The sequence below is a fragment of the Nannobrachium achirus genome (assembly GCF_963921795.1).
Source record: "Nannobrachium achirus genome assembly, chromosome: 18".
Lineage (NCBI taxonomy): Eukaryota > Metazoa > Chordata > Actinopteri > Myctophiformes > Myctophidae > Nannobrachium > Nannobrachium achirus.
Genome location: NC_137825.1, coordinates 21609414 through 21635698, shown reverse-complemented (window position 1 = coordinate 21635698; position 26285 = coordinate 21609414). Strand labels below are relative to the sequence as shown.

Here is a 26285-nt window from a genome sequence, read left to right as displayed (position 1 = left end):
ATAAGACTGTTGCACCAAACTTGTGAAAATAGCAGATCTACAAGCACACAAGGCCTCGCGGTGCGAGGCGTTGTGTGCTTGTAGATCTGCTATTTTCACTAGTTTCAATCATTTTGAAAATGAGAAATACAAAACGAACGGTTTTGGACATACAAGGTTTCCACCCGACAATAACGAAATCTAACATGATCCAGATGGCTTTGTTGTTAGACCCATAGACTGTTATATTGATAGACTGATAGACTTGCCATTGACCAGCATATGTAGTCATATGGCCAAGTCTCCCCCGGTCCATAGGGATATCCCTTTGGTCTGATGGTTAAGATAGTTAAGACTTTCATGTGGGAGACCCGAGTTCGAAACCCGGGCGTTACATTGGTGCCGTGACCCGGATCGGGTTTCTCCATGGGAAGAGGTCAAAAGGGGGGTGAGTGTAGCAGAGGGACTCACTGCCTCAGCCTGATGGCCTCCAAAGTCTATTACAGGGGTCTTCAACGTTTTCAGGCCAGGGACCCCCAAACTGATGGGGAGATGGAGCAGGGACCCCCTACCTCGTAGGGTGGGGGTGGGGCTACAACATATTGTATATTTATGTATAAAATTGTGTTTCATGTACATAACATGTTATTGTGCATTCAATACAATGCTATTAAAATAATAGATTAATATATTCATGCTTTTATTTTAAACATGCATGTACAAGTGGCCGTACCACTGCCATTTTATACCTTATCAACTGAGGACCAATGTCAATTGCACAATAATCATGTATACAAGCTATTCAAAAGAGACAGAATCATGTTTTTTTTTTAAATATTTAAATACCCCTGTACAAGTGTCCATAGTGGTATCCCTTTGTTCTTTAGTAGCGGCCGTCAGTCTCGAGAGATCATGGCACAAGCGCACTTGATTAGATCAGGTGGTATTGAGGGAGCATTTCTTAGTGTGGCTGTACAGTCCCACTTTCGAATGACAGTCTCTCTGACAGTGATTGCACTTGAATGTGCTGCTGTCGCCTGCTGACAATAATGATTGAGGTGCCTTTCGCCGTGCTCCTTTCTGCTGCTGCTTGACTCAGCACCGTTTCACTTTTCTCCATTCCTTTCCATATCGCCTGCCTCCAGCTGGCACGATCGTCAGCACAATCCTCCCAGTTGTCCACTCCTATGCTCATGGATTTCATGTCCCGCTTGCACACGTCTTTAAACCGCAGGTGGGGGCGGCCCACTGGCCTGGTGTCCATACAGCAGGTCCTTGGGGATCCTCCCATCTGCCATGCGGTGGACATGGCCGAGCCATCGAAGACGCCGCTGTCGCAACATGGTATAGAGGCTGGACATCTGAGCTTGTTTGAGGACTTCCTCATTTGTCACACGATCTTGCCATTTGATGTGAATCCCAGGTATTTCACATACTGTTAATGACAGATGTGTATTCTGGAGTGACATGTATTTTCTTCTCTTTACTGACCGAGAGAAGAGGAAAGACAACAAGGAGACTAGAGACAAGGAGGTGTGCTCTGTCCTTGCCGTCTTTCCTCAGGTAACCTCTCTCTCAGGTACTGAGTAGAATAAACAGATTTAGTGAGACTTACAGTAAATCTTATGTCAACCCGAACACACGTGGCTGCAGAGACACAGGGCCTTAATCGCCACGCAATCTCCGAGCCCAAGGAGAGTTTAGTCCCAACTTGTCACGCTAATGTGTTCTAATTCAGTGCTGGGAAAAGTACTCAAATGATTTACTTATAGGTAAAATTACTGCGATGTAGAAATACTCATTTAATGAATATATCATGAATAAAATGGAGTTTGAAGTTACAATGGGTGTGTATGGGGCCCTCGTCCTGGAGGAGGAGGGCTGATAACATTTACATCAAATATCTATAAATATTGAATCAAGCGAATTCAAATCTGTTCAGGGTGGACGATAAAATTACCAAAACCTTTTTTTTAAAGTGAAATATCCCTTTAAGTACAGTGCTTAGTTGACTTAGTTACTTTACACCACCACCTGTCTGTCACGCAAATGTTTTCTAATATACTAACATCCTGTTTGATTTATTTTCTAAAGCATTCGGTTCTCTCTCTTATCTCAGTCAACAAAACCTTCCCTGACACACAGACAGCGGAAAGCTGATCCCTCCAAAACCGCCTTACAACACACAATGCATAAATTATTTCCCCTCTGCTTACGACATACCGAGATGTCAAGCTAATGTGTGGCTGCGTCGTGCCCAGTGTAAACCCTCTTCTTGCCTTTTCAAAGGCAGATTGTGAAACGTGTGTTTTCTCTCAATGACAGGCTTAAAGGAGTCAGTCACGTGTGAGATGTGAGGGCGCCTTGTGGAGCCAAATTACTCTGTGTTTACCAGTGAAGTGAGAGAGTCGAGAGCCACGCTTTGGCATGTTTATAATCATTTGTAGCCTCTCCGTCTCAGAGCGAGCTGACTTCTTGACGTCGTCCCTGTGCGGCAGCAGGCACGTGCACACACATAGACATCAAAGGGGGCTTGAGCCCCTGCCCTTTTACCCGTCTGTAAAAAGTGCCCTCTCCAGACCATGAATGCAGTTTTTACTATGGTGAAAGAAATGCAAATGCAGGGGGCATTTTGCCATACCAGAATTCAAGAAAATTGCCTTGTCCAAACTCTCCTGAACATAGCATCTTAAGTTGAAAGAATTGCCCTCTCTGTGTAGAAATCCATGCTGTACGCCACATCTCCAATATTGACTTGATTATGCTTAGTTCAGTGTGGGATCAAGCGAGAGACAGCTGCTGCCGGATCAAGCACCGAAAATAGTCAACCTCCAAGATCACGACGCGTCGCACTGCGACGCGCTTGGAGGTCTGCTATTTTCAATATTTTCACCAAAAGGCCCTTTTAGAAATTTCAGCCCCTGCCTCTCTAACATTCTCTGCACATTCCCTGTGCGACAGAAACCTTGTATCTCCAAATTTCAACTTTTGTTCATAAATTATTATTTTTAACTATAAGAACAAAGGAAGGAGTTTTGGACATGCAAGGTTTCCACCCGACAGTGACGAATTATGGAAAAAGGAGCAGGAGACTATGTCCTCCCCTCCACCCCGTCCCCCCGTTCCATTTTGCCGTGCGGTGAATGGCGTTCGGCGACCACAGATCGGAGCTGTTGATTGACTTAATAGGGCCTGGGAGGAGTGGTGACATGCGGCCATCATCTGATGAGGATAAAGCATGGAAACTGGATGGACCGTAAAGGGCTTGACCGCAGGCGGACTCCAGTTTGGCCCAGTCTCCGTTAACCACTTAAACCCTCTACACTTTTCCACCAGGGGAACTTTGGTTCTAGTAGTGGTTACGATCTAGATTCTTCTTGGAAACCTGGTGCTTTAACACAGTGTTTCTCAAACTTTCAAATGTCAAGGTCTCCCCTTAACTCTGACAGTAACTGCTTCGTTTGGTTCCATTTGTACACTGTCAGAATTACAGACTTATTATATGGGTCAATTTAGACCCCCTAAACTAAAGGAACCCACAGAGTCCCTGGAATCCACTTTGACAAACACTGCTTTAACAGAACCGGCTTCAGCCCCTGCCTCTCTTAACATTCATTCTCTGCACGTCTCAGACACACTCAATTGACATCACGTCGGCGTAGCGCTAGCTGTGTTGGCACTCATGCTTCATTCGGGTGATTGATTGATGTGGTTCTGATGTCCTTGATGTGTTTCAGGTTGATGAGATCTACCATGACGAGTCGCTGGGAACCAACATCAACATCGTGCTGGTGCGCATGATCATGGTGGGATACCGGCAGGTAGGAATGTCCTCCTCACCAACCCCTCTCTGAGCCCTCTCACTGCTCTCTGTCTTTGTTTCTCATGAAATAAGGGTGGACTCGCTCTCTCTCTCTCTCTCTCTCTCTCTCTCTCTCTCTATATATATATATATATATATATATATATATATATATATATATACAGTATATATAAATCGTCATTGTCGAGCAGAAACCTTGTATCTCCAAATTTCTAATGTGTATGTTTTTTTTTCGTAAAGTAAAGCCCTGCTTCATCATACAAGGCTATCGCACACAACTAGTGAAAATAGCAGATCTGCAATCACACAACGCCTCGCATGATTGTAGATCTGTGATTGTAGATCTGTGATTGTAGATCTGCTATTTTCACTATTTTAAATCTTTTTTTAAATTATAACAAAAAAGTAAGTTTTTGGATATACAAGGTTTCCACCTGACAACGACAATATATATCGTTGCTGTGGGTAAAAGTATCAATACTGAAAAAGGGCATAGGCTATATAGAAATGACTTACCTCATGAAACCAAAACATGGACGAGCCAGTGAGTGTCTGTCAATCACAGGGCCCTGAGCGCAATTTGACTACAATTTGCCCAGCCAGTGCTTGTGGGCCAGACCGGTCTGCAGGAGACACATGATACTGTGAATTCATGTGACCGGGATGGTTTACCAGTCTATGTTCGATTAACCTACATGAGCAACATTAAGTCGGTGCCCTGGGTGCACTCTGCCTTATTGAGTGGTGGTTGTGTTGAAGTGGTGAATCAATGCTAAAGTACAGTACATACTATGCCCTAATGGGGGGAAATGTTTTCCACTCCACTACGTTTCTAACAAATCCATTCCCTCTTGGAAACAGTCATTTGAGTGCAGAGCCTACTATTTTGTGATGCTCCCCTGCTTGAATTTGAATTGAAACACACATGGCCCGGGTTTAGGTTTGCACTGTGATTGTGAATCTGCATCGCGAAACGTTGTGAGCTTGTAGATCTGCTATTTTCAAACATTTTAGTACAGGGAACTTCAATGTTTTCAGGCCAAGGACCCCTTAGTTGAGAGAGAGAGAGATGAAGCAGGGACCCCCACAACCTTTTCGTAGATTCCATATACTGTAGTTTCAACGTTTGACAGCACAATCATCTGGGTATTTTGGATTCATGTCGATTTGTGTTTTCAGATATTTAACCACTTCAACCGTCAACACTTAATAAACTTGACCTTTCACTCCATACTTAGTCTGCTCTTTTTCACCTCTACGCCAAACCTCTTTGCCGAAAATAGCCGATCTACAAGCTCACAACGCCTCACGCACTGCGAGGCATTGTGAGCTTGTAGATCCGCTATTTTTGGCTAAAGTTCTCAGAATATGGTTTCTATCACACAAAGATTTGGAGGACCCCCTGTAGTAACTAACCCTGAGGACCACCTAGGGGTCCCGGACCCCCTGTCGAAGACCCCTGTTTTAGTACTTTTACTTTTTGGTACTTCAAGTATATTTGAATACCTTTACTTTTGTTCTTTTTCTCAAGTACATTTTTAATTCTGGGCTTTGACTTGCAACTGAGTATTTCTTCTTCTGAAGTGTATTGGATTGGAACTGTCTTGTTCACATTGCCTCATATTGGAAGAAGAATAGAGGCAACACGGAGCACGATGAAGGATGTCTCACATGTGCATCGCATGTGTCAAACAGTAGTGATGGGACACGTGTAATGATCTATTTTTGAACAGCACATGCATGTGATTCGCACGTACTGTATCGGCGGCGACCAGTAACCGAGTACATTTACTTCAGTGTTAGGGTTAGGGTTAGGGTTATTTTTTGGGGAGACTTATGACTTTCACTGCGATTCATTTCAAAGACAAAGACTGGACTACATCTCTAGGAAGGGGGGAAAAGTACTTTATGAATGAACTGCGTAATTTCAAATATAGTGAAAGTAGAAGATCTGTAAGGTCCACAACGTGCGCGTTGCGGTGTGACAGATTGTGAGCTTGTTCTGTAGATCTGCTAGAACTGTTATTAATAATATATATGTCTGGAAAATATTAAAAACATAATAATGTCTACATTTTAATAGAGCAATGCATTGATAACAAAAAGGGGGGAAAATACTTGGTACTTTTGGATACTTAACCTTTTAGTGCCAGCCCCTAGAGGGCACCAAAGAATGCCAGGGTTTGTCCCATAGGCGAGCGTATTAGCATCCGGGGACTCACGTTGCAGTGACGCGCGTGCTCACGTTCGTGCACGTCATGGAAAGGTCCCGGATGAAAATGGCTACAGAATAGCTATTATGCATGTAGCACTCATGCATGTGTCTGGCCGTTTGTTTTGAGTTATTTTCCATACATTCCCTCTGTATTTGGAGAGCTGGGTGACTGAAAGAAAACCAGCTCCAGGACGTTCTGTCTCATTGGATAGTGAGCATCACTGCCGGGTGATAGTAGAGCAGTGCTGAACCATGAACCCCCAGCTCGTGGCCGGAAACGCTCGGCCGGAAACGCCTCCGACGCGTCCCCGGCGGCGCGTGATACGTCATGTCCGTATTTTCCCTTAACATGGGAGTGAATGGGGGTTACGAGCCAAAGAGCCGACTGTGTGACCGCACTCTTAGTTTGCTGCTTCTCTACCCTGCTGCTGCTGCTGCTGCTTTCTGCTTAGCTCCCACTCTATGAAGTTACAGCTAGTTTTCTTTTGCATTCTCACATTTTTACATTTACTTAAGTACTGTACTTAAGTGAAATTTTGAGGTATTTGTACTTTTGTAGTTACTTTGATTATGATCACACAACATATATTAACCACTTCAGCCCTATAAATTTTGGCCATTTTCAAAGATTTTTATACATTTGAAAACTTGTGAAATGGGACATTATGTATGGTATAATGACTACTTTCTACTTTTGGACTTTAAGTACATTTTGATACCAATACTTTTGTACTTTTACTCAAGTATATTTTTAATTCCGGAGTATTTCTACAGTACATTGCAGCTTTGATATTTTTACTTTAGTAAAACATTTGAGTACTTTTCCACCACTGCTCACCACCACTAGACAGAGGCAAAATGATTTTTTATTTTTTTATTTTTTTCATCTCTCCCCAGTCCATAAGCCTGATCGAGCGCGGCAACCCGTCGCGCAGCCTGGAGCAGGTGTGCAGGTGGGCCAACACGCAGCAGCGGCGCGACCCCGAGCATGATGAGTACCACGACCACGCCATCTTCCTCACAAGGCAAGATTTTGGTCCCGCAGGTATGCAAGGTACTGTATTTCTTCTCGATCGAGGACATGTGCAGACTGAGTGCTTCAGGTATCGTTCACACAATGTTGGGTGCAGTCATTGGCTTCAAGTCTCAGCCCCAGGTAAAGTCAATGAAACCTTCATGGGGGGTGTGGGGGGAGGGGAGGGGGGGGGGATGTCGCAGCACAAGGTCAAGAAACAGCGTGTATCTGTTCTGCATCTAGCTTAAGGCAAGACTCAAAATTTAGAGTGAACATTTTTAACACAAATCTTTGCTTCTGGGGGTCCCTGGAACAAAATATACAGTACTGATATACAGAGCATCGCAGTGGGCGTGGTTTACTGGTCCCATTAAAAAATCTCCCATTCATTTTCCCCATAGACTTTTACAAAAATATTTATAACAATTATGTTAAGCCTAGAACCAAGCCATCCAGGATTGCAGTGAATCATGACGATAAAACCTTTGATCCTATGTGAAAACATATTTTAATATTAAATTATTTGATATACTACTTTCAATAAATAGATTTTCAAAATGTTCTTTTCATAGAAAAAAAAGGTTTTATGGTCATGATTCCCTGCAATCCTGGATGGCTTGGTTCTAGGCTTAACATAATTGTTATAAATATTTTCGTGAAAGTCTATGATGAAAATGAACCCTAATAGATTTTTTAGTGGGACCAGTAAACCACGCCCACTGCCATGCTCTATAGTAGTAGCAACATAGGCCTACGTTTTTCAGAAAACTGTTAGGATTTAGAAGACATTTGTCGAATCTGACTGTATCAGTGGTTCTCAAACTTTGTCATGTCAGGGCCCCCCAAAATTATATGTATTTGGCCGCGGACCCCCATCTCAAAATATTTTGTTCCAGGGACCCCCAGAAGCACAGATTTGAGTAAAAAACTTTCACTCTGAATTTGAGTCTTGCTTTAAGCAAGATGCAGAATAGATACACGCCAACACACCTGGTGCCCCCAGCCCATGACCTCACTCACACTGCTGGTCAGTGGTGGGAGGTAACTAACTGCACATTTACTCTAGAGTACTGCCATTTAAGTACAGTTTTCTATACTTTAGTCCAGGGTTCCCCAATTAGTTTTCCCCAAGGGCCGAATTATGTCTAGGGTACCAAGCCGAGGGCCACAACATTGCAGGGGACGACGGTGGCGTTCCCGCTACTCCAGCGACAGTTTAGATATCGTCGTTGTCGGGTGAAAATCTTGTATGTCCAAAACCGTTTGTTTTGCATTTATCATTTTAAAAATGATTTAAACTAGTGAAAACAGCCGATCTACAAGCACACAACGCCTCGCATTGTGAGGCGTTGTGTGCTGATCTGCTGTTTTCACTACTTTTGTGAGACGGCCTTGTATGATGAAGCAGGGCTTTACTTTGCGAAAGAACATACAAATTTGGAGATATGAGGTTTCCACCTGACAACGTTGCTGCTCTTATACCACCATTATTACTGGGGTTGGTGGGGGCCAGACAGTAGCCCCCCGTGGGCCGCAAATGGCCCGCGGACCGCCTATTGGGGAACCCTGCTTTAGTATATCCGTTTTTACTTGAGTGAGGTACTTGAGTAAATGTGTTTAGTTACTTTACACCAGCGGATGAATCAGACTACTTCCTCCACCACTGCATGAGGTCAGGGACCGGCGTTGACCTTTGACCTTCTCCTGTCCTCTGCCATCACCTCGCTGACTTGAGGTCAACGACCTCCGACCCTGGGTCTGAAAATGACAACCAACAACAACCATATGAAAGGTTTCTTTTTGGCATGTAGATAAAAAACAGAAATGATTCATTAAGATTTTTTTGTGTCGTTACGTTAGACCAATGTTTCTCAGTCTTTCACATTTGTGACATTTCAAGGTCTCCCCTTAACTCTGACAGTGTACAAAAGGAACCAAATGGACCTGTTAGGGTCCATTTGGTTCCATTTGTACACTTCCAGAGTTACAGATTTGTATGGGTCAATGTAGACACCCCTAAAGGAACCCACAGAGTCCCTGGAATCCACTTTGAGAAACACTGCGTTAGACTAACTGTTGTTTTTTCTTTTGTATTATTTTAACTTGATTCTGTTTGGTAATAGAGCGGTGGTTCTCAACCTGTGGGTGGGGACCCCCAGGGGCGTCCCCACATGGTCCCCATTAAAGAGACATTGTGCCGTGATTGAACTTTTTCTTTTGTTATTAAAAAGAAAAGAAAAAGACCATTGCTGCATCAAAAGTAATCAACCTATAAAAAAAAAGTCCAAACCTTGCCAAATTGTCAGTTAATGAGAAAGAGGCAAACATTTTGAAAATGGCTGATTATATCTGTTATTTTCATAATATTTATCCGTGGAACCGAGTCATACTAAATGTTATGCCTCAACTCCTACAATTCCAAGTGCTTATCAGGATGTGGGGAGGGGTCCCAGTTCAAATATGATCATTTTGGGGGGTCACAGCCTGAAAAGGTTGAGAACCTCTGGTATAGACTAGGGTTAATCTAATCCAACACATTCTCACACCCAAACTCGTGCATACAAGAAGACGTTTCCTTTGTATAAAGATTTGTTTATGGAAGAAACAAGAAATGAGAAGCCAAGAACAAATACTTGATGAACGAGGCCAAGACGGTAACGGCTATTATCAAAAATCCAAAAATGACCTCCAAAACCACACTGAGATTCTTCACCGGTTCACCATAAAGGAGCGTTATACAAATGGAAATTGTCCTTGTAATGAACCGAGTGGGTTTATTTTTCTTTATTATTTTTATTTTTGTGAACTACTGCTTTAACCTCAGCAACCAAACCAAAGAGCCTGGTGAATACAGTACATGGTCTGGATTGAACAAAGACCCTCTTTCTCCAAGTTCAATACCACTCATTGACTTGTGTGTTTTATATATTTTACTTTAACCTCTTCTAACCTGACATCCCTATTTCGGGCATGCCGTTAACGAGGGCATAGCAGTATTTTCAGAAAAAAATAATGGTTTTTCTATATGTGGCACCAGAAAATGGCAGCCACTGCTAGTGCCCTATAGGCGAAAACATAAAATAAAAAAAATTAAAATAAATGTTAAAAGAAATTCTGGAAATAGCCATGTGCTAGAGCTGTTGGGAGCTCATAGAATGGCTATTTTTTTGAAAACCTTTGTCATGTCATTACAGGCAAGAGGTTTCTCCAATGTAGAGTCCAGGAACCACAGGTCAAAAGAGTCCAGGACAGGTGGACTCTTTTGGGTCTGAGAGTGTACAGATAGAACCCACGCGGGTTGGTTCCATTCGTACACTCTGAGTTAATTAACATCTTTTATTTGGATTTTTAAAGTGTACATTTGGAATCCGAGTGTATTGTGATTTTAACCACTTTAGCCATTATTTTATCCAAAACTTTCCAACATCCCTTCATGCATTGCGCAGAATGTGCAGGCAGCTTCCGGCGCCGCAGCCGAGAGTGATCTACAAGCTCACAACGGTTGCATCTGCGACGCGACGTGAGCTTGTATGTCTGCTGTTAACCGGAAGTGTCCCGCAAATAATTCTACAGTAAATTCTCGCGGAAACAGATATACTGTACAAGCTTATAGAACTTCACTTCGTGTATGCTATGAGCTTGTAGATCTGCATTTTTGAAATCGTGACATTCTTTGGGGGCCCTTGACAAGAAAGAGTGTGAGAAACTGTTCAGGATTTAGAAAGACATTTTGCAGAATCGGCCTCAGATCTTTAACCGGTTTAAAAAATCAAAATAATCTGGGAGTATAAAATAAAAAAAAAAGTGAAATCTAACGCTCGAGTGGTTAAATCCCAACGTGTCATGTTTGGAGGATGTGATCACAGAGTCTTAACTCTGAAATACCTGGAACGTGCCCGAGTCGCGTTAGATTTTAACCACTTTAACCATTATTTTGTGCTTTAACTATGGACAAATAGCAGATATACAAGCTCACAGCGTGGCACCGAGTGCCACGCTGCGAGCTTGTAGATCTGCTATTTTTGAAAAATCGTAAAAATGTGTGCAAGTCTTTGAATATCTTTGACCCAATCTTTGACCCGACTTCTAAGTCCTTCCTCTAAATCAGCGGTTCTCAAAGTTTTTCACGTCAAGGACCCCCAAAATTACATTTATTTGGCCGCGGACCGCCATCACAAAATATGTTGTTCCAGGGACCCCCCAGAAGCAGAGATTTGAGTTTGCTTTGAAAAATATATTTTGAAAAATGTGCACACATTTTCACGATTTTTCAAAAATAGCAGATCTACAAGCTCGCAGCGCGGCACTCGGTGCCGCGCTGTGAGCTTGTATATCTGCTATTTTTCCACTGGTTAAAGCATTCAATAATTCTTAGGCCTAAACGGGTTAAAGTACCTGTTGGGCTTGTCACACCTCTTCCTCGGGACGTTGCCACGGTGACAGCGGTTGCTGTTGTTCATAACACGGACAGTGTGCGTGGCTGGGTGAACACGGGTTCTCAGGGTCACGCGCAGACATCACACTCTGATGCCACACGTTGGCCGGGAGACGATGGAATCCATCTCTCCAAATAATATCCTCCTCCTCCGCTATACCCGGAGGGGGAAACCTCGCATCCATCGTCGCTGCCGAGAGAAACAGAAACCTCTTATCTCTGTGTTATAACTTTTTGTGGGTTCATTGCAAACATGTTCAAGATTTTTCAAAAAAATAGCAGATCTACAAATTTGTATATCTGACATTTTTGAATATCCAGTGTACTACAGTATATCATTATGTACTACAGTATATATGGTTAAAATCATTGTTATATTAACAACCATTGCTGGGAACCCCCTAGAAACCCCTACAAGGACCTCGCGCCTTACTTAACGTCCTTACTTGATCAAACCACAGCGTCACACAAAAAGTATTAAAAAGTATAGCGGGCACGAAGTGACGCGCTTTGAGCTTGTAGATCTGCTGTATTTGAAACTGAATCCTTTTTGATTTGGAAATAATCGTCCCTTAGAAAACAGGCCGTTTTGACCATACGCGCGATATGGGAAAAGAGGCTGAGATATATCCCTTTTTCTTAGCAGATCTACAATACAAGCTCAAGCTTGTACAGTAGATCGGCTATTTTTGATACTTTTGTGTGACACAGTATTATGATCAAGTAGTGCGTTAATTTACGAAAGAGCGCAAAAGGTTAAGATATGGATTATGGAGATATGAGGTTTCTGCCCGCCAGTGTCGATATATATTGGAATCAATTGGGGTACATTGATTGTAATCAATTGTTGTCTTAGGAATGCGACGAAAACAAAAAAATAATATGATTGAACTCAAGTCTCCATGGCGCGAGTAATCAATAGAAAAAAAGTCATTTTGGGGGTGAACTACTCCTTTAATCTAGGAAAATACATGAAGAGTCAAAGATACAAGGTTTGCGGCCGAACGAAGTTATGATTTTGTGCAACATGTTTGAAATGTTGGACTACCTCCAAACAGCCATGGCCTCAGGGACCCCCCGTGTGATCTTTGGCGACCTGCCAAGAGGGGCCAGGGCCCCAGATTGGGAAACACTGAAATACAGTGTGTTAACAAAGTGAGAGTGAACTGATATAACAACAACAACAACAACACTGTTGTCACATGCAGTGTTTGTGATTTCCACGCTGTCGGGTGGAAACCTTGTATGTCCAAAACGCTTCCTTTTTTTATTATTACAAAAATGATAACGATAATAAAATAGTATATCCGATCTACAAGCTCACAGCGCATCGTGTCACGCAGGCTACGGTCTTGTATTTTCTCTACTTTTGTTTGACACTCTTGTCTTGATGAAGTTAAAAAAGAAAAAAAGATGAAAGATGTCAAATGTTCTGCCCTGCGGGAACAATTTTGCTCTCTACAGAGATCCGTCTCTGTCATAATCCTTCAGTGTTTGAACACCATGTAACCACGGTGTCCAAACTCTCTAGACAATAATTATACCAAAGCATTTATATGTGTGTATAGCTTACGCTGTAACCTTTTTCGCTTGATTGTGCAATACAAGCTCACATACAACGGCCTCTTCATTAGAATGTAAAACCTGCTGAATACATTCTCATGAACATCTTTTATCTGTCTTCTTTACAGATAAAGGGCTAAAAGCCTGATTTTAGACTTGGTTTTGCACCGAAAACGGGTGATCTACAACGTCTTGTGACTATAGGGTTGGTATCCTGTAGGGCAGGGGTCTTCAACGTTTTCAGGCCAAGGACCCCTTAGCTGAGAGAGAGATGACGCAGGGACCCCCAGATTCCATATAGTTTCATTGTTGGACAGCACAATCATCAGTGTATTTTGGATTCATGTCAATTTGTGTTTTCAGATATTTAACCACTTGAACCGTCAATACTTAATAAACTTGACCTATCACTCTGTACTTAGTCTGCTCTTTTTCCCCTCTACACCGAACCTCTTTGCCGAAAATAGCCGATCTACATGCTCACAACGCCTCGCAGCGCGAGGCGTTGGCCAAAGTTCTCAGAATATGGACACTGGGGTTCAAGTGGTTAATATAAAAAAAAGGAGACAAAGATTTGGAGGACCCCCTGTAGTAACTCTGAGGACCCCCTAACTCTGAGAGGGTGCACATGGAACCAAATCTACCCTTGCGGGTTAAGCTCTGACTTAATAGAACCCGGTTTCCGGATGTTGGATCCGGTTCTCCCAGGTTCCAGATCCCAAACCAATAGTTGTGACGTTGTTTAAAGATCAGCCGTTTTCAGAGCGAGACACCGGTGCCACGCGAATCATCATAAACCAGGCCTAATGCTCAACTGCTTTTTTCCATTTCACTGACAGCACTGAAAACCGTAGGTTCATTTTGTCATTATTTTTACCTTGGGATTAATACAGTAAAGCCTGTTACCGTGTCATTCATAACATCATTGCCATCATCATCATCATCATCATCCACCATCATGACAACTTTGCTGCAGCCATTTTTCCTCTCTTTTCCAACACCAACCAGAATGCTAGACGCTTTTTGAGGCTGACATTTATATTATCAACAGGGCTGTCTTCATGTCTGCATTTTTCTGCTTTTTACCTGCATGCCAAAAGCCCTCTCTGACGGTCAGAAAGCATGGGATTGTATTTGAAAGCTGAGAGCCATCGTTGAGAGGCCCAACAACCAAATGTTTTGCTTCTGAACCAAACACCAGACATTAGGATGCGCTAAAGCTGAATCGCTGCACATCTCTTGATCGAGTTATGTATCGTTTTATTCTTGTGCTTCTTTGCTTAAAATGCAAATTTACACTGTACTTTTCTTTTTTGCACAACTGTGTCGCTTTACAAAGATAATCTATGATTGATAGAAAAAGTGTCAACACGACACAATTTTCCAGTTGAGAATACAGTGTTTTTGTCAAGCGATGCAGTCAAATTAGCCTGAGGGGAAACATAATTATGTACTGTGTAGATATTTTTTTAAGAATTGACCTTTCAAGGCCAGATGTCCACCAAAGCGTTTCTTTCTTTCTTTCTTTTTGGCTGAAAATATGAGGCGTTCGTTCTTGGCCAAGCGGCCAAAGGTGAACATATTTCATTCAAACTACAGACATGAATGCCCAATGCAGAATAGACCAATGGTTCACAAAGTGACCCTGCTGCTCTCCCATTGAAAACCATGCAAAGCATTACCCTGCGCTCAGGAAAGAACAGACAAAAGAAAGGCCTGGGTGGACACGGCCCCTAGGTTTCAGGTTGTACGGGTGAACCATGTTTTGTATGATTATTATTACTGTATGCTTTGTTTTGATCATGTCTGTGTAAAAGTTAACCTTAGTAAGTTGGGTTAAATATGAGATGCGTGTGCCTCATCTCGGGGCTTTTTATTTATTTCTTAAATCTTTTCAAATCGTTGTTGTCAGGTGGAAACCGTTTTGTATTTATCGTTTTATAGTGAAAATAGCTGATCTACAAGCACACAACGGCATGTGCTTCTAGATCTGCTATTTTCACTAGTTTTGTGCAAGAGTCTTCTATGATGAAGCAGGGCTTTACTTTACGAAAAAAAACATACAAATTTGAAACTTGGAGATACGAGGTTTCTGACAGTCACAAAATATATCATTGCTGTTGGGCAGAAACCTCTTATCTCCACGTTTTTTCATAAATTAACGCCGCTGCTTGATCATACTACTACTAGCGTCACTCAAAAGCACCAAAAGTAGCCTATCCCCGAGCGGCGCGTTTCGAGCTTGTGTCTGCTGCTTTTGCTACTTTTGAATTTGAACGTTTTTTAGACATACAAGGTTTCCACCCGACAAGAGACGACATGTATATTCAAGATGTACATTCAATCCAAAAAGTATCACACTGATAGAAACTCCAGCCTTTTTCTTTCCCCTCCTAAAAATCCACCCCCAGAATGTCCAATGTTTGTCTGCTTCCTTCCTTTCTTTCTTTTAGCATTAGCAATTTCCTGCCTTCTAAGATGATTTGTTATCTTCTTGGAAGTTTCATTTGTATCCGGCATGTCCGTAACTAAGTACTGTACTAGACTGGTACTGGTAGTGTGTACGCCCCCAATAAAAGGCATAAATCTCGAACAAAAATATCTGCCAACACAAACAAGCCAAATGTATCTTCAGTAGGCCTGTCACACTTATTACAAGGAGAAAGTGTGCTCCTTTGAAGTGTCTTTTATTTGGACATCACATGTAGCACAACATCATCAGTTGCCGTGTTGGTCTCTCCTGTTGCCTAGGTTACGCTCCGGTCACGGGCATGTGCCACCCCCTGCGGAGCTGCACCCTCAACCACGAGGACGGCTTCTCCTCTGCCTTCGTGGTCGCCCACGAGACTGGTCACGTGTGAGTATACTATAGCGCCACCCGCTGGTGTAAAAGTAACTTACTTATGGGGGTGCCTGACGGCATAGCGGTCCAGGCACATATTGTACCACACAGATCTTCAACAGGGGGTCCTGTACCCCTAGGCCTAGGGGGTCCTTAGAGTTACTACAGGGGGGCCTCCAAATCTTTGTGTAATAGAAAACATGTTTCTCCTTTTTTATATTAACCACTTGAACCCTAGTGGCCATATTCTGAGAACTTTAGACAAAAATAGATCTACAAGCTCAAATCTACAGCTCAGATCTAAGCTCAGATCTACAAGCTCACAACGCCTCACGCTGTGAGGCGCTCGATCCCGCCTACTTTTGTTGCATGTCACTCCCTGTCTCTCTGCTGTTTATCTCCACTGTGTACTATCAATAATGCGTTTCAGTGGTTCTGAAACTCTTTCGTGTCTGAAAAGGTTTTGTGCTATTTTTGGATAGCCCAACATATGAATGGATTAAGTGGTTTAGATGATTGTGATTCTGTGTGAGGTCCCCACTTTGAGAACCGATCCTGTATTTGACCACTTAACAATTTTGCTGCCATTTTAAACATAGCTGTAGTAAGCAGCTGCCAAATTGTCCTTACCTTTTAACGTGGGCACGTGCACGCATAGTGCATGATCTGTGCGCGACTCATGTAGTAGACCGGTAGACAAGATGACAGCTTTCGAATAAAAAAAAATCCATTGGAATAGACAAATCCGTTGCCAGGCTGTTACCCCCGCTGAATCCGCCAGTGTTACATAAGAAAACATTGGAAATGGCCAGCTGTGCGCTATGGTAACACGTGGACACGTTTGCGCACATAGCAGACGATATGTGCGCGGATCATATGCCAGGCGGGCACAAGAAACAAACAGCAATCAAATAAATAAAGAAAAAAGACGATGAAATGACCGTGCTGCTCCTTCCTCTGTTTACAATGTAAACAGATGGGACGGAAGCTACGATTGGGCCTTGGACAGGATACGGAAACCTAGATCCGGTCAGAACCGGAAATACGGCAGGATACAGTTAGGCGGCGGGCCTAAGACTCCGAAACGGCTATATACAGCGATCATACTTTTAATTGTTTCATAATGATTAAAGCTAATTAAATTTCCGGGAACGACGGGCATCGCAGCGTGGTACAGCGGGAAATCAACGGTTTCGACGGGGATCGTGGGAAATGAGTTAAACCCCCAGCATCTTGAATTCTGGGGGGGAAAGCTCTGACATTATGTATGCTATAACGTCTTGCTGCTGGGTCAATATGGATATGACAGGCTGATAATCCCCGAGGCGGAGCCTCCGCCTCAGGGATTATCAGCCTGAAGCCTGATCAAATAGAATCCATTTTCTGATACTGCGTCGTCTATTTCTCGCCTCAAATGTTTTTAATAACATTCTTGAGAGCAACGTTTAGTTGTCAATGATGCTGTGTGTTTGTTTACATGGCTGACATGATAGATACAGCACTAAATTCACGCAGTGCAGCCTGAGTGCAGCAGGTGCTCTGAGCCTTTGATTAGGCAATAGGCAGCGGCCCGTTATAGAGCGGGGTGGTCATTATTCCCCTATAATTCACCGCTGGTTTCAGCGCTCGACCAATCAGAATCAAGCATTCAACCAAGCCGTGTAATAAGTAACAATAATGGTGACAGGCCTACAGATGTGAGTAGTACACTTCTTCTCTCTGGGCACACGGTGACCAAAGTGCTCCAGCTGTCTGATTGGCTGCCGCATGGCGCTAATTGAGTAACTCCACGTCACCCCGCTTGGACTCAGCTGTCGCCGACCCAATTGAATCAAAGAAATTTGCGAGAGCACTTAACCCATCTAGGCCTAGAATTATTGATTGCGAGCTTGTAGATCTGCTATTTTTGAAAAATCGTGAACATTTGAATTTTGACCCTATTCTATAAGTGTCTTTTGAATCCTTCTAAGGTTTTTTGAAAAAACCTATGTTTCTATGGCAGCAATCTGGCTATAGCCATCGTCAAAGAAAAGGTCCTTTTCACATAACTGGATCTCAGTTAGTCTGTTCTTGAGAGACTACTATGTCAGTCGTTGTCAAGCCTTTTCATGTGAAGGACCCCCAAAATTATGTTTATTTAGCCACGAACCCCCATCTGAAAATATTTTGTTCCAGGGACCACCCAGAAGCAAAATTTGAGTTACAAACGTTCGCTTAAAAAAGACATATATTCAAAGATCTTTCAAGACTTTTCAAAAATAGCAGATCTACAAGCTTGCAGCGCGGCACTCGGTGCCGCGCTGCAAGCTTGTATATCTGCTATTTTTCAATAGTTAAAGCATTCAATAATTCTAGGCCTGAATGTTAAAGGGGCGGCAGTGGCTCAGGGGTAGAGTCGCCGCCCTCTTGAACACGGAGGGTTCCTGAAAGGGTTCCCAGTTGGATCCTGGGCTCCCTCATGAGTTGCTGTCGAAGAGTCCTTGAGCAAGACTCTGAACTCCTTGCACGGTTTCCTCCGTCATCGTCGGTGTATGAATGTATGGGTGAATGTAATGCACAATCTCTCTAAAGCGCCTTGGATAAAGGCGCTATATAAATGCACCATGCATGTAGCCTCGCAGGCCATCCCGAGCTACGTCATCACCAATGTGCTTCCTTTCTCGGTCTGGTGTCCCTCCCATCGAGTCTCTTTATGAGAACTTTGGTTTCAAATTTCCAATCAAAAGGCTGCATTTCGAGCGAACCCACCTCACACCGCTCCTGATTGGTCGAGTAGCTGCTACAGCTCTCGCATTTTGTAAACAAACATGGCGGACCCCTTGTCCGACGCGAGTTCACAAATTGCAAATAAAAGCTGCATTAAGCGAAGTTTTATCTGAAATCAACGGCATCTCATAACTTGAAAACGAACAACAGTTTGCACCTTTGGAATTTCTGTCTGGAAAAGACTTATTTGATGTTCTCCCGACGATGTTTTCATGCGCTGGTGTCTACTGACTGGACCTGTCAGTCAAAGTGAGTAACTACGTCATCGCGTAATGCGTTGTCTATGGAGACAACGCATTACTCTCCTTTTGGAGAGTCTGGCTGTTGCGAGGCTACCATGCATGTACCATTTACCTGAGAATTGGTTTTAATAAATTGGAGCTTTGATTCCGCAGACTGATTGATTGATTGTATGTTTGGGTCCAGAGGAGACTACCAAACGTTCTCTTTTGGCTCTCAGCTGAAAGAAGGTTTTTGTATAAAAGATTTTTGTTAAAAATGTGTTAAAGCACTATATTCTGATAGTAATCCATTGTTCAGTAGTAGTGTTTGTTCAGCATCAGGGGTCTCCCTGTCTCTGCAGATCTTTAATAAACACAAAATACGTTTTCCAGGCAGGTGAGCTATTTTTGAAAATATTTGAAAATAATATTGAAAATGTTTGGAAAATGTTTTAAATCATTTAGAAATGTTCTCTTCTGGGTGTCCTTGGCAATGATATTTTTATTTGGGGGTCCGCAGACAAATACATATCAATTTGGGGGTCCTTGACATGAAAGGGTTTGAGAACCACTACTGTAGATGGTGTCCTTTATGGGTAGCTCAATAGCACCTCCTATAGGTCAGTGCAGTCATGGAAAGTATCTAAGTATATTTACTCATGTGCTATACATAAAATACTATACTGTACTTCTACTTCTACTCAGAGGCAAATATTGTACTTTTTACTCAACTAAAGTATTTGGCCAGCTTTAGATACTAATTAATTATGATGTGTTACGTTTGGTGCTGCAAGTATATTTTACTTTGTACAAAAGTAAAAAGTAACACTTTGAGTACATTTTATTTAGAGTGTTTTTCTGCATTGCGTTAACGTAAGAAACACTGGAGACTTTAAAGACTAAATGTTTCCTATTTTCCAAGTGTATGTATTTGATTTCATATAAATAGGCTTGCCACTCTTTCCATGAGCATGGATTAAGTGTTCCAATCATTTTCCTCTCGGCTACCTTTTATTGTTTATTTCTTTCCCCCCGGTGGGAAAGGACTACCCTTTATTCCCCTGTGGGTAAGAGCTACCCTTCATTCCTTACCAGTGACCTGCAGTATGACTTTGTTTGGAAATGATTTGCTTTAGTTGCGCCAACAATAAAATGCTAGTCCTGCAGTAACTTTCAACACTTTACGTGAGTAAAATTGAAAAAGGTATTTGTTTTGTAATAGCAATCTAAATGAAAAGTAACTTCATTATTTATTTATTTTCTCAAATGTGTAAATATGCTTTATCATACAAGGCGGTCACACAAAAGTTATGAAAACAGCAGATCTACAAGCACACAACGTGTGCTTGTAGATCTGCTGTTTTCACTAGTTTAAATCATTTTTAAAATGATAATAATAAAACAAACGGTCTTGGACATACAAGGTTTCCACCGGGCAACGACTATATATAAAGTGCAGAAAAACTGAAACTATCAAATTAAGTAAAATTACCTCAGAACTGTTAGTCAGGTACTACTTGAGTAGTTAAAGGCCATTCACACTGAGCACTATAACTATATAATTGGTTATTACTTTTTTGTATTTATTTTTATTCAAGATTAAAGCATTTGAAGTGGTCAAACTAGCTGTTTTGAAGCATGTTCTATAAAGCCCTTATGGTCTCGGCTATTTCATAAAAGGAAAGGTTAAAAGCCTCAGTGTGTGAACAGCAGGAACAACAACTAAAACATCATCATTTCACATCATTATTGTATTAATAGTTCTATGTGAGGGGGTGAGTGGTGCCCTTTCACACATCACACACAGTAAAGTTTTGTGATTTGAAGTGAATGTTCATACTTCCCACAGATCATAACCACCCACAGAGAGTTTGAAAAAATGACAAATGATAAAAAAGAAATCATGCTGCTGGTTGAAGTACAACAATGTGCAAACACAGCAGCAAGATTTGTGAGCTCCTGTGATAGGAGAACGATATCAAATGGAACACAACCACCTTTAAAGACTTGGCCTGAAATCACGCCAATCGGTACATAGTATTTCTAAAGTCATGTCATCAACATGGATCTGTCCCATTTCCCATATTCCCTCCTGATTGGCTACGATTGCCTTCTAAAGTTTGTGTATGCGACGTGATGGTCGCTTATCTCCCGATTAGGGAGTCTTACTGGTATTGTATTGTGTACACTTCTGCTTTGGCAATGTAAACGTATGTTTTCTCATGCCAATAAATGTTTGCCTGTTGTCTTCTCTGTCCCCCATGCATGCACCACCACCACCAGGCTGGGCATGGAGCACGACGGCCAGGGGAATCGATGTGCCGACGAGACCAGCATGGGCAGCATCATGGCTCCTCTGGTGCAGGCGGCGTTCCACCGCTACCACTGGTCACGTTGCAGCAAGCAGGAGCTCAATCGATACATCCAGTACGTATATGGGCACAAAGCACTCACATGTTTTTACTGAAGTAAAAGTATCACCACTGCAATGTAGTACATTCAAACACTCTGTTACAAGTAGAAGTCCAATTAATTGAGTAAAAGTACAAAAGTATTGGCATCAAATGTGCTCATGTGCACGCACGTGACGTGCACATGACATCATGAATTTAGAGGGCCACCACTTCAAAAATCCATATCACACCACTGGCGGGCAGGCTGTTTACCTCGTCACGGCATCATGGCCACATGGATGCGGGGCCAGGGTTTGATCTGCTGGGGGGAATCCATGCCTTTTGCTTTTGATATCTCCCACACTCACATTGTTATGGCCTGAGGGGATCTGTTTTATGTCCTTCTGCTTCTGCCTCCGTTTGTATGCAAGAGCTGGCGAGAACTTCTCAGATTACTGTGGCTCTGACTGAAGCAGGGATCTTTGATCATATCAAAAGTTTGTATTAAAATATTTATGTTGAAAACACCTACTGAACGTTTGTGCAAAAGTTTAATAATGATACCGTATAGCTCACTGTTTCTGTGTCTTTCTCTGTGTGCGTGCGTGTGTGTGTGTGCTATGTTGTTCCTCATCCAGCTCTTACGACTGTCTCCTGGACGATCCATTTGAGCACAAGTGGCCCAAGCTTCCCGAGCTCCCCGGGATCAATTACTCCATGGACGAGCAGTGTCGCTTTGACTTTGGCGTGGGATACAAGATGTGCACCGCTGTAAGTCCCTGTGGAATCCACACTTCATAAGAGAGACATACAACCTTAGATCAGAGGTTCTCAACCTTTTCAGGTCGCAACCCCCAAAATAATCATATTTGAACTGGGGATCCACCCCACCCCCACCCTGACGAGCACTAAGAGTTGAGGTATTACATTTTGTATAACACGGTTCTATTGTGAAAATAGCAGATCTGTGAATCTGTTGACTACAAAAGTTCAGTACATGTAATTAGTTACTTTCCACCACTGGTCAACAGCTAGCTAAATGATTGATTGCTAGGAATCAAATGGACCCTTTTAAAGCGCTTCACTCAGCTTTAAATATAAAACAACCTAAAAGGTTTATGAGAACGTATTAAAAGAGGATGAAGGCATATAAATGTGAAAGAAACCTCATAAAAAGGCATACAGGGATATTAGAGTGCATGAATTATAAAGAGCAACATTGAAAACGTGCAAGAAACAATGAAAGACCCTAAAAGGCTACAAATGTGGCTGATTTGTTCTCATTAAAGTTTACTCCTGGGAGCTTCAGCGCAGAGAGCACATTTTTCTTCTTTTGCATACCAATGTGTCCAAGAATCATCATAAAAAAAAAAAGGATCAAAAAGAAAAACACAACAGACTAATCAGACCAGCTAGTCTATAAAAGTGTGTTTTGATGAGTGATTTAACAGAGAACGGTGAACGTGCCAGCCTGCTCTCCTCAAGCAGGTAACGATTACCGTTTAACGGTGGGTCATGGAACTCTGAGAGAGTGTTTGAACGGAACCACATTGATTTGTTCAATGTGGCACAACAATCTGGTCCCAGAGATAAACGTCATATCCAGGGATCATCCTGTCCATGTCTGTGGAAAATGATTTATTGATGTATTTTCATTATACTGCTCTTTTTTTGTTTGTGTTATGTGAAATGAAAGCACTGATTGTACAGAATTGACTTGGACTACAGGCTGCATCGGTCCGTGGCCTAATGGATTATCGAACGAGGGGTCCTTGAAATACAAAATGATTTGGAAAATCACTGCCTTAAATCCCAGGACTTTGAGGATGAGTGGATGAGTCATGGCAAGGGATGAAGTGTGAGACACCTACTGTAGGCAGGGTGGTGGGTCAAAAAAGACACCTACTAGGTAGGGTGTTAGTATATCTACCACTGCCAGCTTGTATATGTGCTATTTTTGCCAGACCCATGAAATGGGTAGGCCTACATAAGCAAATGTCGGTCTGTCTGTCTGTCCGGGTTTTCTATATAAAGGGTATATATGATGATGACATGATGATGACATGCCTACAAAAGGCATGATGTCATAAATGATGATGACAGACAGGGGGTCTGGCACAACCAGGTTGACCTGGTCTAGTTTGAATAGCCTAAGTGTAAAATAATGCATTTTAGCTCAAATATAAAATGACACAGACACTTTCCTGGTCTTAATGGGTTAATACTGGCCTCCTACAGAGTCCCACTTCCAGACATAATTACTTAAAAAATAAGTATATGATAATAACAGTAATAATAATAATAGTCCAATTAAAATGCCTTCATATCTTGCAGATTCTTACTAAAGCCAGGTACACACCACCCTGTAGAGTAGACAATATGCCTTCCGGTGTGTTCCAAGATTTCTAGCGGGAGTCTGCGTTTAACGGACGTTACGTCATGCGGTGCGGGTCTGTTTACATTCCCCAGCGAAAAAACTAAAATAGATTGTAGCTCTTAACTCACTCTTAATAGGTGTAACATTGCTTGAATCAATGTTTTTGTTTGTATATTGTTTATTGTGAGCGCAACCGACGGAGCAGGAGACGTAGACCAGAGTTAATTTCGTGCAGGGAATACGTTTGCAGGAACACCGCACCGTGAAAAAAATACAGCTTCCGGTGAAATTCCTACGGCGGAAGTTGAACGCTTTCTGCCTTCTATTGTCACCAGGCTTTTCTCTTCGGAGATGAGTAAGCCTGGCTACGCGAGGCTAGGTACACACTGCAAGATATTGGTTGGGAAGTCATCGGATCGTTAAAGTAGTTCACACTACACAAGTGTCTTTCTTGGAATCGTAAATCATAATATCGTTGTTTCCCCCATCACTTACTGTACTGTAGTTCAGAACGTATGACTCTTGTTTCCTCCTCACTTGTAGTTCAGGACATACAGTATGACCCTTGTTTCCTCCCTTACTTGTAGTTCAGGACGTATGACCCTTGTTTCCCCCCTCACTTGTAGTTCAGGACATATGACCCTTGTTTCCCCCCTCACTTGTAGTTCAGGACATATGACCCTTGTTTCCTCCCTTACTTGTAGTTCAGGACATGTGACCCTTTTGTTTCCCCTTCACTTGTAGTTTGGGACTTATGACCCTTGTTTCCCCCCTTACTTGTAGTTCAGGACATATGACCCTTGTTTCCCCCCTCACTTGTAGTTCAGGACATATGACCCTTGTTTCCTCCCTCACCTGTAGTTCAGGACGTATGACCCTTGTTTCCCCCCTCACTTGTAGTTCAGGACGTATGACCCGTGCAAGCAGCTGTGGTGCAGCCACCCTGACAACCAGTACTTCTGTAAGACCAAGAAAGGTCCTCCGCTGGACGGGACAGAGTGCGCAGCAGGAAAGGTAAGACATTATTGTTCAAAAGTTTGACGTTTTGCGTCTGCTTTTCCAATATTCCACATAATATATCACTTTGATGGGTCCTTGTCACAAAAGAGTTTGAGAACCACTGACTACTGACTGAATCTGTATAAGATAGATAGATACCTTTATTATCCCAAGGGGGAAAATCAGTTTACCAGAGGCAGCACAGCAGTTTAAGGTTAGCGGTCTTAGGTCTTAATGGTTTTTAAGTAGGGCTTAAAGGACGACTTAGCATTTTCTATCTTCATATAATTGGTCGTCACCAATGTTCGTTACAGTACGCTACCATTTTATGAGGACCAATTATATGAAGATGAGGCTGAGCCTTTTATGTGGCTAGACCATGAAATACTTTCATACGGTGAAAGGTGGACCAGTTTCTTCTCTTGAGTGGAGAGTCAGAGAGAAAATGATCCCGTCATTTTAGCGATTTTTCTATTTTTATGAATTTAGAATAATGGCTGTGTCTCTCTCTCCTCTCCTCTCCTCTCCTCTACTTCCTTCCAAATTGGTCTATACCAAGGTTATCATTGCTTCGAGTTTTCCAATCGTTTGTTTTTCAGTTTGACTTTGTTAAAACAAAACATTTATTGTTATAAGGTTAAAGCACTATATTCCAGGCTTGTCAATCCTGAGACTGAACAAACATTCTAGCAATGACTACTATCTGAATATAGTATATTCAGATAGTAGTCATTGCTAGAATGTTTGTTCAGTCTCAGGGGTCTGCCTGTCTCTCCAGCTCTTAAACAAACAGAACATATTTTTTTAGGTGGGTTGCATGTAATATGATGCGAGGATAAAGTTTGATTCCGAGGTTCTTTTTTTCTTCCTTCCATTTCCTGACAAGTATCGTTTTTTTGGACTATTGCAAGGTTTCCAATCCACCCTGTGACTAGGGATGAGACGACATGAAAATTAAGAAACGATAATCAAAATATCTCCAACATCCATCATCCTGGGGAGGAACATTTGCACACAACTATCCAATCTACAAGCTCACAACGCGTCGTAACGCGACACGTTGTGAGCTTGTAGATCGGCAAAGAGACTTGGTAGAGTGGAAAAAAAAAGTACTGTACGTTATTTACAGGTCCGTTTTACCATTATTATAGAGGGTTCAAGTGGCACAGGATATGCAGCTCTGCAAATAAAAAGGTGAATTGATTCCAGTGTCATGACGGAGGATGATTCGACGATGAATTAAATCTCAATGACACCATTATTGAGTGTTTTTGTCACGATAAACGATTATAATGATTATGGTCCCATCCCTGCCTGACCTGCGACAGTGACAGAGTTAACCTTGTCTCCTCTTCTCTTGACCGCTGCAGTGGTGCTTCAAGGGACACTGCATCTGGAGGTCCAGCCAGGAGCCCCAGGGTCACGACGGCAACTGGGGGTCCTGGTCCAAGTTCAGCTCCTGCTCCCGGACCTGTGGGGGAGGGGTGCGCTCCCGCAGCAGGCAGTGCAACAACCCCGCGTGAGTGTTAACGCCAGCTTTGCATTTCGTCTACTTAACTCTTTTACTGCTTCGGACGTTCCCGTTCACCCCAATTTTGACCCAAGCGCGCTGCCAATACGTCTCGTTCTTTTTACCTTGTCTGATGACTGTAAGCTG

At 42.5% G+C, this 26285-nt stretch overlaps 1 protein-coding gene across 1 annotated transcript in view; it reads left to right on the top strand.

Annotated features, from left to right (window-relative positions):
* Window positions 1-26285, top strand: part of adamts14 (ADAM metallopeptidase with thrombospondin type 1 motif, 14) — a gene marked incomplete at both ends in the record, with an annotated part of 102148 nt that overhangs the window by 52490 nt on the left and 23373 nt on the right. Inside the window, 7 exons of the mRNA XM_080747284.1 lie at window positions 3717-3800; window positions 6915-7071; window positions 15782-15887; window positions 21143-21286; window positions 21891-22023; window positions 24530-24643; window positions 25999-26147. Of these exons, the coding sequence (XP_080603410.1) occupies window positions 3717-3800; window positions 6915-7071; window positions 15782-15887; window positions 21143-21286; window positions 21891-22023; window positions 24530-24643; window positions 25999-26147 (887 nt within the window). The remainder of the gene's footprint in view (window positions 1-3716; window positions 3801-6914; window positions 7072-15781; window positions 15888-21142; window positions 21287-21890; window positions 22024-24529; window positions 24644-25998; window positions 26148-26285) is intronic.